The following is a 17,780-nucleotide window of genomic DNA, read 5'->3' as shown; positions in this document are numbered from 1 at the left end:
GGGTCGTGGGGTATGGGGTGGGTCAATACGTGTTCAGCCCCTGATTTGTTATTTATATGTTTGACAACAGATTACAAAGAAGTACTCTGATATGTTATAATTTAGTAAATACTCTGAAGCATTCGAGACATTTTACATATGTTATTGTGTATACACAGCCGATTCACAGAGAGATTACAGTAAATTTCTGTAAATCTTTAAATTTTGTAACACGGTAAAAACTGGATTGTGCTGATAAATATGATAAATCGGTAGCATGTGCTATTAGGTTTACATGTAAGAACTGAGAATTATGTGTAATCCCGACAAATCCCGACAACTGGATTTGTTGGGATTAAACATAACCTCAGTTCTTATTGTAATCTTAATAGCACATGCTACCGATTTATAGCACGTTCCGTTCTTACTTCGGTACAAAAACTTTAAGATTTACAATAGTAACTGTGTTCTCTGTGTGTATCGGGTGGCGTATACTGAAATGCCAAATAGCAAAATAACGAGCACTCGCAATTTTTCCTACAAATTCTGCTTAAAGATATAAATATATAACTGTTGCGCTTTATGTTTTATTTGCTTTTGCAATGTTTTGTAGGTTGATTGTGGATTCGCTGCGTTGTCTGAAAAATTACAAAAGGAATTACATCATTTAACAACAAACGAATTGGACTACAAGTGTACTCTTTCCGCTCCGTCTATTATGATGAGACAGGATTGCCAACTGGACACATGGTGGAATGAAGCATTTGATCGAATTCGAGCCAATGGGAAATACAGCGAGGTCTGATCTCTACGAAGCACATGGTAGGTATTAAAATGTAACATTAGACAGAATTTTAGTTTTGCTATCTCATATAGTCCAAGATAAATTACAGAACACGAACCTAAAAAGAGGAGAAAAAAAAACAAGAAAGGTGCTGGTAATGCTTCAATTGCTGTTGCGGTTTTCAAGATATTCAACTTAATAAAAATATTCAACTTAATAAATATGCTAAATCTTAGGAACGCTCCTTTAAGCTAAATCGATGCTGACGTCATTTTCTCATTGCTGGCCTAAATATTAACGTTAAGTATTATTGATTTAATTATATTTTCGTATTTAGTTTGATGTTGCACCTGATAAAATGACATAATGGTCTGTTTGCTAGTGTAAATAGAACAGTCACTTCCATTGTCGAGGCTTAGATGTTCAAAGGGACATTTTGTCAATAATTAAAAGCGATATAGAAGATAAGCTAGAATAATAGCAGTATCTTTCGCCCATATTAACAACATATCCAAAGTAATTTAGTTACCGTATTACAGCTTCGAAGTAAAGGTGATTTGGGAAATGCTATGCTACATGAGAAACATTTCTTTAATTGCACGATAATTAGATCAGTCTTGATATGACCAAATAACTGTTGTCTACCTTTCTGGGACTGCGTCGAAATAATCAATAAGTCTGACTGCTAATGGTATGTAAAGTAAAGCAAGAGTCAATGTTAGAGATATTGCTTTTAAATGTTATAGTTGCTATCTAGTTGCGAATATTTACAAGCTAACCTAAAACTCAGGCTGACTTGTATTTGTACTTATAACACATATCAAAACGTGTTGCACTTTCCTTCATATGCCTATGAAGTTTGATATACCTATTCTGGAGTTTGTTTTCTTTTTCTCAATGAATGATCTTTCCTCGGTCTATTACAAATATGCACTAGAGAATGATATGTCCGGCAAGTAGCTGGGATATTCCGTTGGGCTTAATTCGAATTGCGTTCTATTTAGGACTATGTTCATCTTATTTGAGCGTGATATAACCTATTGAACATGTTATCATCGAGGAAACGATTAAGCCATCGTCATCGCCATCGCTATCGTCGTCATCGTCGCCTTCGTCATCGTCCTCTTCATCATCGTCAACGTCATCTTCATCTTCGTCTCCATCTCCATCTCCACCGTCGTCATCGCCAATCATTGTTATAGTAATCATCTTCTTCATCGCGTTGATCGTCACCAAATTTTCTGTCCTCGTTATCGATATTATCTTTGGCATTCGAATATGTGTTGATTCGTTTGGCCTGTCATGCCACCATTTTAGTGTCACAACGGATTTCATCCCAAGAGAATCGAAGCTAGTTAAACCCAAATCAGTTCTTCAAATCGTCATATGTTTTCTACTTGCAACAGATTTTAAACGTGCACAGGGAACACCATCGAAATGTCTGGATTCTTAACGTGATATCAGAAGAAGTCCTGACGTCACGCCAGTGAAACAAGCTGTGTTTGGTGCAGTCAGTTGTCTACTTAAGTTTCTTGTTTTTACACTTTTGTTTAATTGATATCTTAAATATCAAAAATATTAGAGTGATAAATTGAAATCAAGTTTGAAATTTTACGCTTCAATTGTTTCTAGCTCTTAAAAAAAACATCATAGAAATTATTACAATGAGGTTAAAATATCAATAACAAATCTTAAAAAAAAACATGATAGAAAATTTTACAATTACATTTACAATTACAGAGCTTTTCTACAAAAAAAAAAATCGACAACTATTTTCTGTGTCATACCAAGGCATAGCGGCAAGTTTTCATGCCAAAAAAATGACTGTCTTTAACTCGTGCACTTCGAGATGCAGCTGTGTTGTATAAAATGAAACATCTGTACTGAAATATAGTAAGCCTCTTTGAACTGTAGCCTGTCGATTTTTCAACGAATTATCCGTTTTTTATATATATATATATATTTTTTATCACTTAGCCAAATTCAGTTACCCTGGCATGAACTTAAACAAAACAGTTTTTGCTGAATATTGCGTACGAATTTCCACGGTGCATTCTCTGTGCTACAAAGGGCATGTATTTTATACATTTAAAGGTTAAAGGGTCCATTTAGAATATAACATAAAAGGAATAGAATTGAAAGGATAGAATTCGCATGGATAACTGAAAAAAAGACGAATAAATATGAACCTCTGCCTACTTGAATATCTGCAATTATTTCTATTTCATTTTGCTTTAATTTTGTTTTCGGTTCTGGTGGTGGGGTGGGGTGGGGTGGGGTGGGGTGGGGTGGGGTGGGGGCGTGAGATGAGGGGAGAGGAAGGAGTAGGTTAAAACCTTTGGCAAAGACCAATCTTGTTAAGTTGCTCTTATGTGCCATGAACATTCTAAATGTTCGGCTGAACATCGCAGTTTTGAGAATCTGAGTAACATGATGTCACCTGCCCGTGGTCGGAGGATGTGCGTACGGGGAAGGGAGGTGTCCAATCTCGCCAATGAATTAACGGCATGAACGGAATTTAATAAAAATACCGACAACTCGATTTGATAGCCAAACTTATGAAACGTTGATCGTTACGACTTCAATTTGAAATGATATTAAAATTGTGAAAGAAATACAATATTTCCATTATTTATAACTGACATTATATATTTAATCACCCATCCTTGGCGTGAATGTTCAACTAATCTCCGACAATCCGATTCAAAACGACTAGACTTCTGTCAGTATCACAATACGTTTGAAACCTAGAGATCGAAAGATTGAAAGAAGCCTAAATAACAACAAGAGTATTCAAATTAGATTGAAATTCGCGTCCTGATATTTCAAAGTAAGCGAATTGACGAAATAGAGAACACTCTAATAACGAAGGAATATGAGACAAATGACTTCAAGAAAAGAGTAGACGCCCTGAAGACTGCACTGGTTTCAAACTGGAACGCATGTCAAGACGAAATAACTTTCGCATTGTTGGGATTCAGACGCCACCTAATGAGGATTGTGAGGATATTTTCAAGTCATGAGTTTTACCTAACTTTTAAATAAAACAAAACTGTTAGCAAACTGCTTATCCACTTAAGTGCCTGTGTAAGAGAAAGTGTAAATGTAAGTGGGTCTGACGTTCGATCCTTGTAGGTTCTTCTTCAGAGGCTGAATGACAAGTTACAGTAACATAAGGGACAAAATCACACACAGAATACAGACAGGTTAATGAGCAGGGTGAACACAAAAGAGAAAGATATAAGAGGATTTGTAGACACTACTAATACGGACGGCGATGAAATCACTAACAACGTAAGTATTCTTTCAGAGATGAAGGACTTTTACAGTAGTCTATATACTTTCAGGTAACTGTTTTCCGGACATATTTTTAGATGATCTGCCCGGCAACAACACTCTATGCCAGGGGATTAGGAGGGATTAGGGATAAGGAGAGCTTAGCCTGAATGAATGTTTCCGAGTTTTAAGTTCAATGGTTAATGATGATAAGTCCCCAGGTAGTGATGGGCTTTCGGTGAACTGTTATCACATGTTTTGAGTGAGTTCCATTAATTATGGATACTAGTATAAAGGTTCTCTTTCGTCAAGAGAATTCAAACCACGCCATTGTATATGTAGATTCTTTGACCTGAAAGGTCACGGAAGGGAATCAAATATGAAATACTGAAAATGTAGGGCGGTGACCTCCAGGCAAAGGATTATGTGCCGGGGAACGAAAAAGAAGCAATGTTAGGGACTGCGAATTTCGATATGCCAACAATATATACCATATAATGGCGAAAACACGGGGGTAATGTCATGTATGGTTAATAGCACAACGTTTATTGGGTATCTTTCCACCAGACATTCCGCCCCCCCCCCCTCCCAATCAAGTAAGCTCATTTCTTCACGCCTTTAGGTTTTTTCGTTTGCCTTTGCCCATGCCTGTGACGAAATACGTTCCATCTTCTATCGCTCCCAACCTCTTTCAATGATCTCTTTCAAACTGACCCCCTTGTTTTTATAGTGCGCACTTCAATAGATTCCACATATGACAATATCATATGATATGGTTGCTTCATGACCAAACACTGAACAGAGGACGAGTCCTGTACGTGATTTGCCGTCAATATTTTCTATACTTTTGGCGTCCCTTGGAACGTGAGGTTATGTGTCATTAAAGACATGAGTTCGAAGTTAGTTTGAACCATATACTACGCCCGATCACTGATTGACACATTCAGGTATAGTCTAGCCTGTTTTGATTTGTCAGAAAGTCAAGATGCCTGTCGAAGAAAGAATGGATTCGTTAGTACACTCGGATACATTGGGGATGATCTCTGGATCCACGAATAATGAAACTAAACCAATGGATACATGCGGTGTTCCACGGTTTTACATCTTGGTAGTCATTGTATTTGTCGTGTTCGTTTCGATGTTAGCGATTATTCTTTCCTCGGTTGCGATTGGACGCTCACCGAAGTCCTTCAGTGACACTGGTAAGAATCTGGCAACTTATTAGCAGCATCTGCATATTACAACAAACGCGTATCAACTGGAGTGGTAGGTGAGGGAGTGTCGGGGGTAGTGACCCATCCACATGAATCAATAAATAGCTAAAAAAAAAAGAATGAAAGAGAATGTGTTCGCAAGATATATTTAGCTAATTCTTTCTAAAATGTATTTTGTGCTTCAAAATCACTAAGAACAAATGTTGCCACTTCCGGGTACTTCGCCACGTAGAAACATGATATGGTTCTGCGCCAATGGCGGCCCTCTGCAATCCAGCCAATAACACGTACATGATATGTAGATTCAGCTTGTTGAGTTTAAGAACCCTACTGTAATTGGTGGAGGTCAAAGGTCAATGTGGTCAACATCTGAAAATCTTGTAAACACGATAACACAAGAAGTACTTCGAACTTCATACTTAGTATGTAGATCTAACTTGGTGAGTGCAAGGATAATCATTGAAACTGGTAGAAATCAAAGGTCACATGAGGTCAACAGGCATCAAAGTCTGATAAAATTGAAGCTGCAATTAATCTGCAAATTCTCCAATGCTATGATTCTCTTTGGATGAACATAGTTTGGTCAAATTCACTTCCGTTCAGTCTGTTAAGGGGCTCTATAGGTCTTCAACGAAACATACCTGGCATCCAGGTAATGAAATCTGCGTCAGTGGTCATACTCGTGCTTAAAACGTGTACTTAAACCTCCTATCAGTTTTCACCCTCTGAGGGGTCAACAGGTTATCTCAAATGGTGGAAAAAATTGGCTATTTTCTCAAAACTATTTCACAGTGTATAAACAATGTCATGTTACTCTCAACAATAATTGAAGGGATAAGCCAGCTCAAATTTGGTAAAACATGTCTATATTTCACATAGGAAGACTGTTATTTCTGGATATTGAAACAATTTTATGTATATACTGAAAAAGGCTTATGAGTGAATGACATGGTTGATGCCCACAAGGGTTGCTACACATCTTTTCTGGTTCTCTCTTAATTCTTGGACAAATTGAACTCAGCTGCTCTACAGTCAGATAGTTATGTGGAATTTTGAACACATTGTATGGCAATGAATCACAAAGCTAACTGGCTTTCTGATTAGTATACAGTGGCGCGATGTAGAGCTAATAATCTGGCAGAAGGGCTTCGTAAAGAAGATGATTGAAGGTCAAAGTAAACTGTTAAAGATCCACTTATCTATTGATATAGAAAAAAGGAATACAGTTAGATGTATTTTGATGGATCACGTACAATACTGCATATAGGGTATTATCATCCATGGACACTGTAAACTGTATATCTATAGGAGGCTACATCTCTATACCTGAGAATAATTCCTTCCAATCTTGCCAAGTATTGCGGTATAATAAAGATGGTATGATTAACCATGATGCTGGTGGAATGTAACTGAGTCCTATTGGAAGGTCAAAAAAAATAATTTCTTTACCGATGAGATAGAGATATGGGTAATAAATAACTCTGTCACAATATACATATACAATGTCACGATTTCGGGTCATTAGGTTACGAGTGCAACACCTGTGTTTGGCCTAAGACTACACTGTGATAAAGGTATGCCAAAGTATATATAAGCATTCGATTTTATATTGTATTTTCAATTTGATCTGCGTTTTATCCCTGTACATGGTTTCGCTATGACGTGCCTTCCATAATTCATTTTCAACTTAATACGCATGCCCAAAACCTTGATCTAGGGTTACGGTTAGTGTTTATGGTATATTATTCATCTTGCAACACTCCAAACTAGCAATAAATCAATAACCATTCGGTGATATGTGTACCTTGAATGTTTCAACCCCAAATTTCAACTGATCAAACGGGAGGGGCTCACCGTTATATAGGCTGTACGTAATTTCCACATGTTTTCCATTTGTTTATTTTAGCGCTTTCTAATCTTTTGACAGTTTCAGTTGAAACTTGAGGATTTGAATTGTTAAATGGAATATCCGTTGGCTGACGTTGATTGGTTGATAAAACTGCATTTGTCTGCAATCTAGAGGTCAAACCTCCATCCTCATAGCATTTTCTTTGGAGAAAAATTTGCACCTTTTTGGTGGTATTTTGTGAATGCATCTGGCAACAGTATATAGGGTGAATGATGTCATCATGGCATTTCAGCTTAATTTTTTTTCTCGTTATTATTAAGAACTAACTTATATATAGAGGAAAATAATATTAAGAATCTTGTGAATGCATCTGGCAACAGTATAGGGTTAATGATGTCATCACGGCATCTCAGTTTAAAACGTTTTTCCCGTTATAATTATGAACTCACTAACAGAGGTAAAAAATTATTAAGAATCTTGTGAATGCAACTGACAACAGTATAGGAAGAATGTTCGAGGCATTTCAGCTTAAATTTGTTTTGTTTTTTTTTCGTTACAATTATGAACTCACTTATATACAGAGGAACATAATATTAACAATATTGTGAAGGCATCTGGCAAAAGTATAGGGTTAATGATGTCATCACGGCCCTTCAGCTTAAAATCGTCTTTTTTTAATAATAATTATGAACTCACTTAGACCATATATACAGAAGAAAATAATATCTTTAGAAAGATGGTGCATATTTTAAATACAGTGAACCTTGTCAGCTAAGCAAACATTCCACATGTGTCTGTTTTCAAGGTTAAATCAACAAGAAGACTATATAACAGGAAATAAACCTTTTGAAGACCAGTTTGCCGATATAACATTAAAGACTATATATCTACAGTGATCTAATCCAGGGATGAATCAAGGGTTTAGCCAGTCAAAAATAAGTTACATTCAATCAACTATACTTTACCTAGGGACATTATATATATACTTTACCTAGGGACATTATCCGCCACCGGAATATCCCTTGAATGGAGAATTATCAGTTAAAAAGTGAAAATCAATTAACATTTTCTTAACCGTTGTCTGATATGGCACTAAATGTTATTTAAAAGTCTTGATAATTCTTATATTTGAATATTTATGAATTTGTACTATATTTAAATATAATACCCCTTTCCTATACATTCAACAAATACATTCAACAAATACATTCTATTACGTAGACGGACAGACACAAATGAAATTTGCGCCCTTTGTAATTAGAACAACACTTTGAGAGAACAAATATGTTATTGTTCGCTTTCCTGTCAAACCTTAGTCACACTCAGTCATATGATATAATACATTTAATATCATCTATGTTAATTTACAGTATGGAGGTCATTCTAGATGGAAACACTCATTTATGAATAACTTGGGTAAAAGGTACAACCATTAACGACAACCTTATTCCTTAAAGGTATGCTGTATTGGCCCCAAATATGCTAGATAGTCAAATATGGTCACCTTTGGCCAAAATTCTTAAACTGTGCTTATAACAACCTTCGAAAAAATTGTCCTTGTTGGGACATTGTGTTCCTTAAAAATGTCTGAGAACAATTTGGAGAGTAAAGACCTCCAGGAAAGTACTTTTTGAAAAAAACAAATGATGCATATGTTTTCTTTCTTATATATTATATATATATATATATATATATATATATATATACACTAGTAGGCTAGTAGCGATGAATAGTTTATCAGTAATTACATGCATTTTGTTGCGAGTGACGTCACAAATGGTGACCATGTGTTTTCTCCTACATACAGATCTACAGATACAGCTGCCACAAATGATTATGTATGGACTTTTGCAGCAGGCCATTCCGGACACGCTTTGGAGTACATGTGAGTTCATTAAAGGAAATTTCCGACAATCTGTCAATTAATTCGTGTATACCTTTAAATAAGGTGTTATAGATCCTAGTTAGACAAACTACTAGATTCAGTTCCCTGAAAAGAATAGTCCTTAGCGAAGATTTTATTAAACAATCAATTTAGCTCTAAAAACAAATCGTTCTCAAAAATTACATTTATAGCTATTGGCGAATCCAGAATTTCTCAGAAAAGGGAACCCTGTAGACAGGTATCGGTAGAAAATACTGCTCACCGCCCCCCCCCCCCCCCCAACCCCACCTCTCAATCATTCACATCGAGTATCGAGCCGGTGTTCGGTTAGATTGAAATGAATAAAAATATTTAAATTTGACATTTTGATAACCCTCGTTTTGAATGAAATTAGAAATCAGTAGATTCGCCCATCCTAGCCCTGTCCTATCTACCAACAGGGAGAAAAAAAGCTGAAAATATTGCCAACGTTTGCTCTTCATACTACTCACATAAAGAAAATATTGTTCTCCTATGCCCACCCAAAAGGACCTGCGCATCATGTCTGTTTCATTACACCTTGTTGCCTAAACACCCCCCCCCCCCACCAAATCATGTTGCTACAGTAAACACCTAGTTTTAATATAGTTGTGAACTGATGTAGACTCATCTTGATAGACGAATAACAAAGGTATTTTCTGTTTCACTCTTTTAGAGATGAAAGAAGCGGACAACTTCGAGGTTTCTCGATCGATTTAGTAAACGCAGGTAAGACGAGAATATTGATATATTTTACACATGAACAAATATATATAGGTATCACCATATATCTTGTATACTATTAATGTATTTATAGCCATTTAAAATGCTATATAAGAACCGACCTGTAAGCTTTGAACGAAGATCGTCGCAACCATATAGTGCGCCACCCCCTTCACCTTCCCCTACCACTACCCCACCCTCCACCTCCATACACAAGGAAAGCAAGTTAAGGTGATACGAACTGTTTCACATAGGCTACGTAAGGTTTACCATTTGGGGGACCAACAAGTAGGTATTATTCCTTATCAAATACAAACGGAATCATGGAGATGGTAAGACGATTCTCGGTTGCTTTTGTTATCGTTTGAGGACAAATGTCATTTGGGGTCACATTGACAAAGAAAGGTGAAACACTCCTCGGAAGCTTGTTCACTCAACATCAACCGCTGTAGTGAATCTGGTAAAAGACCGGTGCATGAAAGCTGCTCTTCTATGTGTACATTGTACATGCAATTGAAATAATAAGATTGAAGGTTAAATATTTCAAATTCTTGATATTAACATACTTTTATATATAAAATAAGTTGGGATAACATTTTATCAGTTGCATATTAATGTGAATCCTCATTATTTTCTCTCAAAAGTTTGCCAAGAAGCAGACAAATATTGTGAAATTATTTGGGACTTTTACGAGAACTGTTGGGACTCAGGGACGGGAATGGCAGCTCATGGCGGCCAGGGTCTACTGGGTCGCTGGTACGACGGATGCACAGGTCGGTATTCAAGGGGTGTTCTCAACAGTGTTTGTTTGAAATATAGTCAAATGTATGTAGGATATGTATGTATTTTAGATCCTCCTGCAAGCAGGAACTCGCGAAGAAGCCTCATTGGCTTATCAAAGCCGCAAGCTTACCAAAGTCAGTCTCTTAGATTCATATTTAACGTCCATGACTATAAATTGTCAACAACTCTGTAACTGGACGACGTACATTAATCTTGGAGGACCTTATGATTGGAAGGCACCGGCGTTAACCACTGAGCTAATACTCCAGAGCTAACACTCAAATGAGTGTTGATCTCTCGTGGGGGAAGGAAGGGGGGGGGAGGGGTGCGGAGAATTATTCCCAAAAGGGGTCATAGCAATGACTTGTAATAAAATGTGTCTTTGGACAGATCTGCAAATGACGTCATCATGTATCAATAACTATAATGTACCTGAATATATACGCTACTCATAGACAGAAATCTCTGACATTTGAAACCTCGACTCACATTATCTCAACTATGTGTAACATTATGAAGAATTATGTAAATCGAGTAAACATCCTCTTTGTCTCTCTCTTTTCCCCATTTTTTCAGCTTGGGCCAATACCGCAAATCGACAAAATACCTTCAAGTTTAGTGATCAGTACCTGACCGATTTAAATTAGCTATTTATACCGCAAAATCAAAATCAGGAATCAACTGGTGGGATCTGACTAACCTCACTGTCGGGTTCTTAGATGGATGGCTAACCGATGACACTTGTCTGTCGATGTATGACGATATCACGGTAAACCGAACATAATCGTCGTGAGATAAATTATTTTTCAGTATGACAAGAATATTTGTGCAAAAATAAATAAAAAAATTGAAATTCCCTTGAAAAACAATACAGTTTGTGTGATTCATGTATATTTCGCATACCGTGACCATACACAAACCCAGTTCACTAACATTCTATGTATACGCCTATACATATTTCGCGTAGTTCATTGTTTTATAGTTTTGAGGCATATTTCGTGTATGTCACGAATATTTTCAGTACATACCGGTACCATTAGGTACCATTAAGTAATTTCTAGTATATGATCTAGTAGCCTATGTTTCGCATATTTTACGAATATTACATGTAGTCATGATTACTTTGTATCATAAGCAACCACAAACGTCGTTGTCGAGAAACGTATTGACATCGGGTTATCAAGTTCTCTGCTTCAGGAATATGGTCATTACAGATTTTAAGAATTTTGACAAAAGAAGAAAAATTTAACATGATTAAGAATTTTCAAGTAATGGCGGTCGAGATGAGTGTGTTCGGGATCAATCGTACAGTTTGCTTGGGGCTTTAAACACCAGAACAATAAATCTCACCCGATCGGAGCACAGACTATTTTGAGTTACAAACGTTCTTTATAGTCACGTGTTCATAGGTTGTTACATGTTCTCGATAAAATTACATTCGCCAAAGCACTGTGTTTTTCCGACAGAAATGACAGATAGTGATTTGGTATGGTAAAGACAAAAATCCATCAAAAACGTCTGTTATGGTCGAATTTTGATGATATTTTGCATCTAACATATTTATATATATATATATATATATATCTAATATATATTAAGGAATATGTGGTAATATATGAATGGGAATGACGTCACTTTATTTATACACATTTTATTACGAACCATTGATAGAAATTCCCATAGAGGTCACATTATGTACTAAATGAAAGTTAGACAACTACACTCATGGTAGTGGTGTTGTCTTGAGGTGGACGGCCCTGACCAAAAGGTGAACGAGACCTACTATAACAACTCCCCCCCCCCCCTCACCCCTCCGCTAAAAGCTTCAAAAGTATTTTACTCCATACTGGATAGGTCTGCCCAACCAATCGTGGATAACATTTTTGGCGGATATAATCTTTTTCGGAATTTCTTTATGTCCGTTGTCATGTTTCTACTATTAATTTAGTTAAAATGTCATACTTTTGCTTGTGATGATTGGTATCAATTTTCCCGGCACATGAAAGCGTGGATCCCTTTTCTTACATTCTTTATCGTTTTTCTTTCTTCTCAGGGATTCAGCAGATCAAATGCTCGCCATTACCAAACTTTGGAAGCTCTCACACGAGCTATTGCTAGCGGAGAGGTACGCTGTGCTAACCCTAAATGACAATTATTTATTTTAATAATTTTAATAATAGTCTTTTTCTTATACTGGAGCAGAGGAGTCGAGAGTCTGGTTGCGCCCCGTGGACAATTTATGACAAAGAGGCCATTTTCTCTACACTTCAGATTTCCTTTATGAAAATGAAAATACAATATCATTTATCTCATATTTTCCCGGCCCTTGCTGTTTAAAGGGGCATTTGTAAGAAAAAAGCATGTTAATTATATAACAATACAATCTAGTCTAATATGCAGTATTTTTGAATGGTTTACAACATTTCAAAATTAATTTTAAAGTGATTCTTTAACTATTCCTTATAGTTGTCCCCATTGTTTATATACTTAATTGCATGTTACTAGGAGGATTGCGACAAAGTAATGAACTTTATGTCCTTCAACAATATTTAATTAAGTACTTTATGAGATAACACCAATGCATTTGATGCCTTTTGTGTTCTGCGTACATCAGAAAAGAATTTAAAAGAATAGAAAATAAACCAGTTATTATTGATCCAGATGAAAAGATGCTGATAAGTCGCTTTGTTTAATCGTCTTTTACCTAATGTCTTCTTGTGTTGTTTTTTCTTTCCTTCATTTTTTCAGTCTTACTTGTTAAAACTCTTTATTTTTTGTTATTATTATTTTATATATAAACTAAGTAATTGAATAGCGGAAAACGCCTGGCAAGGTTTAGGCAAAAGGAAAAAGCAAATCAATTTGTAAGTAGAATAGGATTCGAACGAGTGACCTCTGTGTGGATTGCAGGCCCTGTTCTAGCGCTGAGCTTGTAATCCACTGAGGATCGCTAGTTCGAACCCCGTTCTAGCCAACAACTAGTTTGCTCATTTGCTTTTCTTGTTTTTTTGTTATCCATATTACGTTTCAGGTCGATTGTGGGTTCATGTTTTATATCGAGCCACTCAAAACCGATCTTCAAGTTCTTACAGCAGGCGGCTTAGAAGACAAATGCAGTAAGTCCTCATCGCCGATAATGACTCGGCCAGATAACAAACTGACCCTCTGGTGGAATGAAGCATTTCAAAGGATCAGGGACAACGGAGTTTATCAAAAAGTATGTGACGATGTGAAAATTAATCATGGTAAGTATAGGAAAGGACCCCGCCCCCTCCACCCCCACCACGCCCTGAATAATGAAAAGAAAAAAGAGTTAAGAAGGTAGAAGACTTCTTCTCCTAGTCAAAATTCATAAAATATGTCTTACACAGCGTGAAGCAGAGGAAGAGACAATCCGTTGTCAATACAATTGTAGACAGCGACGCTTGAGGTTGCTTTAAAAACAAAGTTACCAGACTATCAATATATTATAACTAATAAACATCACACATGTAGAAATATAAGCTACAAGGGATATACTAGAAATAAACGTTATGTTCACGGTATGTAAAATCTCCGTGAACAACACGAAAGCAGTGAAAGCAGCGAAATATATATACCAACATTTGTATTAGTGCATGGTCACGGTATGTGAAATATCCTGGAATAAACAAAATATACTTGAAAACATACATGAAATGTATGGGATCATGATACTTGAAATTATATTTGAAATAAAAGAATTTATGAATATATGACAAGATGTATGTATCTCCCGGTTCCCGATATTGTTTGGCAAGTTTCATCCAAGTTTAAACAATGGATTTAAGTCGATTAAGAAGTATAGATATAAAATGACACATAGATTCGTGACATATAGAGAAATTAAATATATTGGACAGTGCTATTGCAAGATACACAACTTCGGAAATTTTGACTTCTCGCAAATATTAGTAGATATATAATAAGATGAGAGAATCCATATTTCCTAGTTGGGACTTAAAATCATCCTTGATATACTTCTTTGTTTTCTTTTCTTGACAGGACATGTCATCACTGAAATGACATTGTCGAAGAAATGTCTCGAAGATTAGAGATCAACCGAAAAAGAAAAATATGTAACCCAAACTCATTTTATTTCTAATGTTTCTCTTATTGCATTCTTGCCAAATTGCAAATCAACAGTTGCCCTTTTAAAAGGAAATCCCAGTGTTTTACTAAATATCCTGATTCCCCAGAATCCCCACTGAAGGCTCCAGTTCTGTAGTATAGAGTTGTTCGTACCAATTAGCCTTAGCAACCTCTGTGGAACCTTCTACGTGCGATTGTTGTGTCGAGGTTTCTCATTAATGGTCAAACGCATTAATGTTCAAGTAACGTAATCAAGAGGAGAAGATAGGGGGTGGCTGTGGGAAGTTGAGAGGGAATGAAAACAGCATCAACCTTGGGACCGATACTTTTTAACCATCTTTACCTTTAAGACGTGAAATAAGCCGAAGGGATCGAAAATTATGTATTATTCATAGGGTAATGGCATATGTATCTATAGGAGAAGGATTCAACTGGCCATCGAGGGATTTTATCCACTTAACAATACAAACGGTGCCTGGAGACTACATTTACTCCTTTATGCTAATTTCGTCTTACTTTATCAGTATTTTAATAGCCTATATGATACTATAGTGAAAAATGGCTAAACTAGGTCTAAATCTTTGCGACAACACTTACGGCATTAAACACGTAAGTGGTACTTTTACTGTCGATAGCACCATTAAAATAAAATAATAAACGCGAAGACGCTCAATGAAGAAAGTCGTATTTCTCTTTTTGTTCATTGTTCATGACCCGACCGATCATAATTTTGCCCGAAAATGTGAACTCTCTCACAGCCTCGAAGTTGTTTAACATATCAAGTTACCTTTTGATATTTGTGGTAGCTGGCTTTCTATTTACATCTTGTTGCCAAGCGTTTCGTGTATTTGTGCATATTAAAGGGATAGTCTAGTTAAAAAACAAGCTAAAATAAAGTACCAAACGATACCGCCGACTTACTGTGAATTTCGTGATGTCCATTACACGTTACTGGTCCGGTTTGAAAGAGATGCTTGTTAATTATGAACAGTTAGAAACAACTCGATCCCCCTAAACAGCTAAGACAACACCTTTGTCCGTTTGGGAGACATCCTCAATTGATTAAATGTCGTGTCAGAGAACTATCATTGTTTTAATCTGTTATTTCAGAGTGCCACGATACGATCTGAAACATTTACACTGTCTTTGTTTTCACTGTTCATATTTTCATTGTACAGTGTGAACAGTGTTAACAATAACACCAGCAGCATCATGCATTACAATGTTTTAGATTCAACATTTGTAAAAATCCATCTCTATTACAGAAAATAAAACAGTTGTACTGAAGGAAACAGACACGTAAAAACGATTGAAAGCACATCCGGGTGTCCATGATGTCATATTTGGACTTGATCAAGTCTTCACCGATGTTTGTGAAGAACCATTAGATCCGTGATATCTACCAAGTAAAATACTATTTTTCTTACCATTTTGGGTAAATTGTACGTTACAGTTAACTATATCATGTCAATAATAAAGATGGTTCGGTGTTTGTCTCAACAAAAGAATAAAAATGAAGTGTCGTTCAGTTTGAATGATGGTTTAAAAGTCAAAGAATGAAGGCATTGTGTGAAAAGAAAATCAAACTTCTTATTTCCCCTTGTTTTTTGTTTTCTCAAATTGTCCCGATAGACGTATGCACTATTTGCTATAAGTGATAGTATTATGTATTCTAAGAAACTTCGAAACAATGTTCACGGCTACCACTATATATACCGAAGACATCAACCAAAGTAACGCATTAAAAGAAAGTTCAAACAATAAAGACTTCAAGCACCAGTTCATATGGCTCTGTGATTTCGTTTTCAGATTTGATCAAGTCTGTTATGTATAATGCTAGGAAGGAAAAAGGAAAATCTTAACCATGGGTCTACTTGGTGGAGCCATTTCGTCTTAATTGATTTGAAGAGTTACTCATTCACGAAACATACAGATAACAACATAGATAGTAATTCAAGTAAGTTAATCAACAGATTGAAAGTAATTTTTTTTATATCATTGCTCAAGAATCACATGGATTTAACCAATCCCTTTAAACTAAAGAACCGCGACACAGTGACATTGAGATTGGCGGGAAATGGGTGATAAATACAGCGCTGTTATATTTACGATTACAGCAAAGATACTTTTAACACGGTCATCGAATACCATGGGGCGAACTTGCATGAAGATGTAAAACTGTATGACAAAATTACTGACAGGTATTCAACTTGCTTGAGCATCGCAATGCATATATGGTGTAGCGTACACATTTCACACTACAGAGATCACGTACTAACTTATTTTATAAAGGCAATTATGTTGTTACCATTCATGGCTAAATATTGAATATACGACCATGCTCTCACCAATAGTTAATGTTTGTATATGACGTTTTTCTTTTGACTAAAAATGCAAAGCTTGGATGACCTTTTCTACCTATAGTATATGGATTCCCCGTATTTTGTAAAAGGATCACAGTTAAACTGGTGGAGATGAAAGGTCATTTGAGGTCAACATAGGTCAAAGCATGTTAACAAATAAAGATAACTCGAAGACTTCATCTTGAGTACACGAGCAAAACCTTTTTTTTTCTGTGTAGGTCAAAGGCCATTTGATGTCGACAAATTTCTAATTTTGAAAACTTTGTAAATATAATAACTTAGAAAGTGAAGCATCGATGACTTTTAGGTTGGTATGTAGACCCACCCACCTTGGTAAGAACACAGACCCCATTGACATTTGTGATGGTTAAAGCCTAAAGGTAATTTAACATCAACATTGGTCAAGCCTGTAAACCGAGTAAGCACAATAACTCAAAAGTAAAGCTTGGAAAAACTTCATAATTGATATTTTGATCCACATTATTGAGGGCAAGAGTCTTATTACTTTCTGTGGATGCAAAAGGTCATTTCAGTCAACATAGGTCAAAGTTTAAAAACCCTTTGAACGTAATGACTTCAAAGTATAGCTTGGATTAACTCCATAATTAGTATGTGGATCCACCTTTGGAGTAGTGGGGATGGATTTCAAATGTCATATGTGGTCAACTTTGGTTTGAAAACTCTATAAACACAAATACTCCAAAAGTAAAGCTTTAAAAAAAAAGCCTCATATGTTGGGCTACGCATTTGAGTACACCACTTCCGTGTTGTTCGGTCATTACCTGAGGTCGACAGA

At 36.1% G+C, this 17,780-nt stretch overlaps 1 protein-coding gene across 3 annotated transcripts; it reads left to right on the top strand.

Annotated features, from left to right (window-relative positions):
- Window positions 1–4,883: 4,883 nt before the first annotated feature.
- LOC139984046 (uncharacterized) lies at window positions 4,884–15,302 on the top strand. 3 transcript variants are annotated; one of them, XM_071998802.1, is made up of 8 exons: window positions 4,884–5,241; window positions 8,918–8,987; window positions 9,682–9,734; window positions 10,385–10,501; window positions 11,088–11,280; window positions 12,565–12,636; window positions 13,543–13,756; window positions 14,535–15,302. In XM_071998802.1, exons 1-5 carry the CDS (start codon window positions 5,025–5,027, stop codon window positions 11,156–11,158), a joined length of 528 nt encoding a protein of 175 aa, XP_071854903.1. In that variant the 5' UTR covers window positions 4,884–5,024; the 3' UTR covers window positions 11,159–11,280; window positions 12,565–12,636; window positions 13,543–13,756; window positions 14,535–15,302. The 3 variants fall into 3 exon arrangements, with proteins under 3 accessions (XP_071854903.1, XP_071854196.1, XP_071810595.1); XM_071998095.1 differs by having other exon boundaries at window positions 4,887–5,241; window positions 10,373–10,501; XM_071954494.1 differs by having other exon boundaries at window positions 4,889–5,241; window positions 8,910–8,987; window positions 10,373–10,501.
- Window positions 15,303–17,780: the final 2,478 nt, after the last annotated feature.

The sequence above is a fragment of the Apostichopus japonicus genome, chromosome 1, assembly GCF_037975245.1.
Source record: "Apostichopus japonicus isolate 1M-3 chromosome 1, ASM3797524v1, whole genome shotgun sequence".
In the NCBI taxonomy this organism is placed as follows: Eukaryota; Metazoa; Echinodermata; class Holothuroidea; order Aspidochirotida; family Stichopodidae; genus Apostichopus; species Apostichopus japonicus.
This window is presented reverse-complemented; position numbering and strand designations above follow the sequence as displayed.

Coding starts and splice junctions, on each gene's coding strand:
- LOC139984046 (XM_071998095.1), top strand. CDS start 5,025: ATGCCTGTCGAAGAAAGAATGGATTCGTTAGTACACTCGGATACATTG. Junction 8,988..9,681: donor GGACACGCTTTGGAGTACAT/GTGAGTTCATTA, acceptor TCACTCTTTTAG/AGATGAAAGAAGCGGACAAC. Junction 9,735..10,372: donor GATCGATTTAGTAAACGCAG/GTAAGACGAGAA, acceptor TTCTCTCAAAAG/TTTGCCAAGAAGCAGACAAA.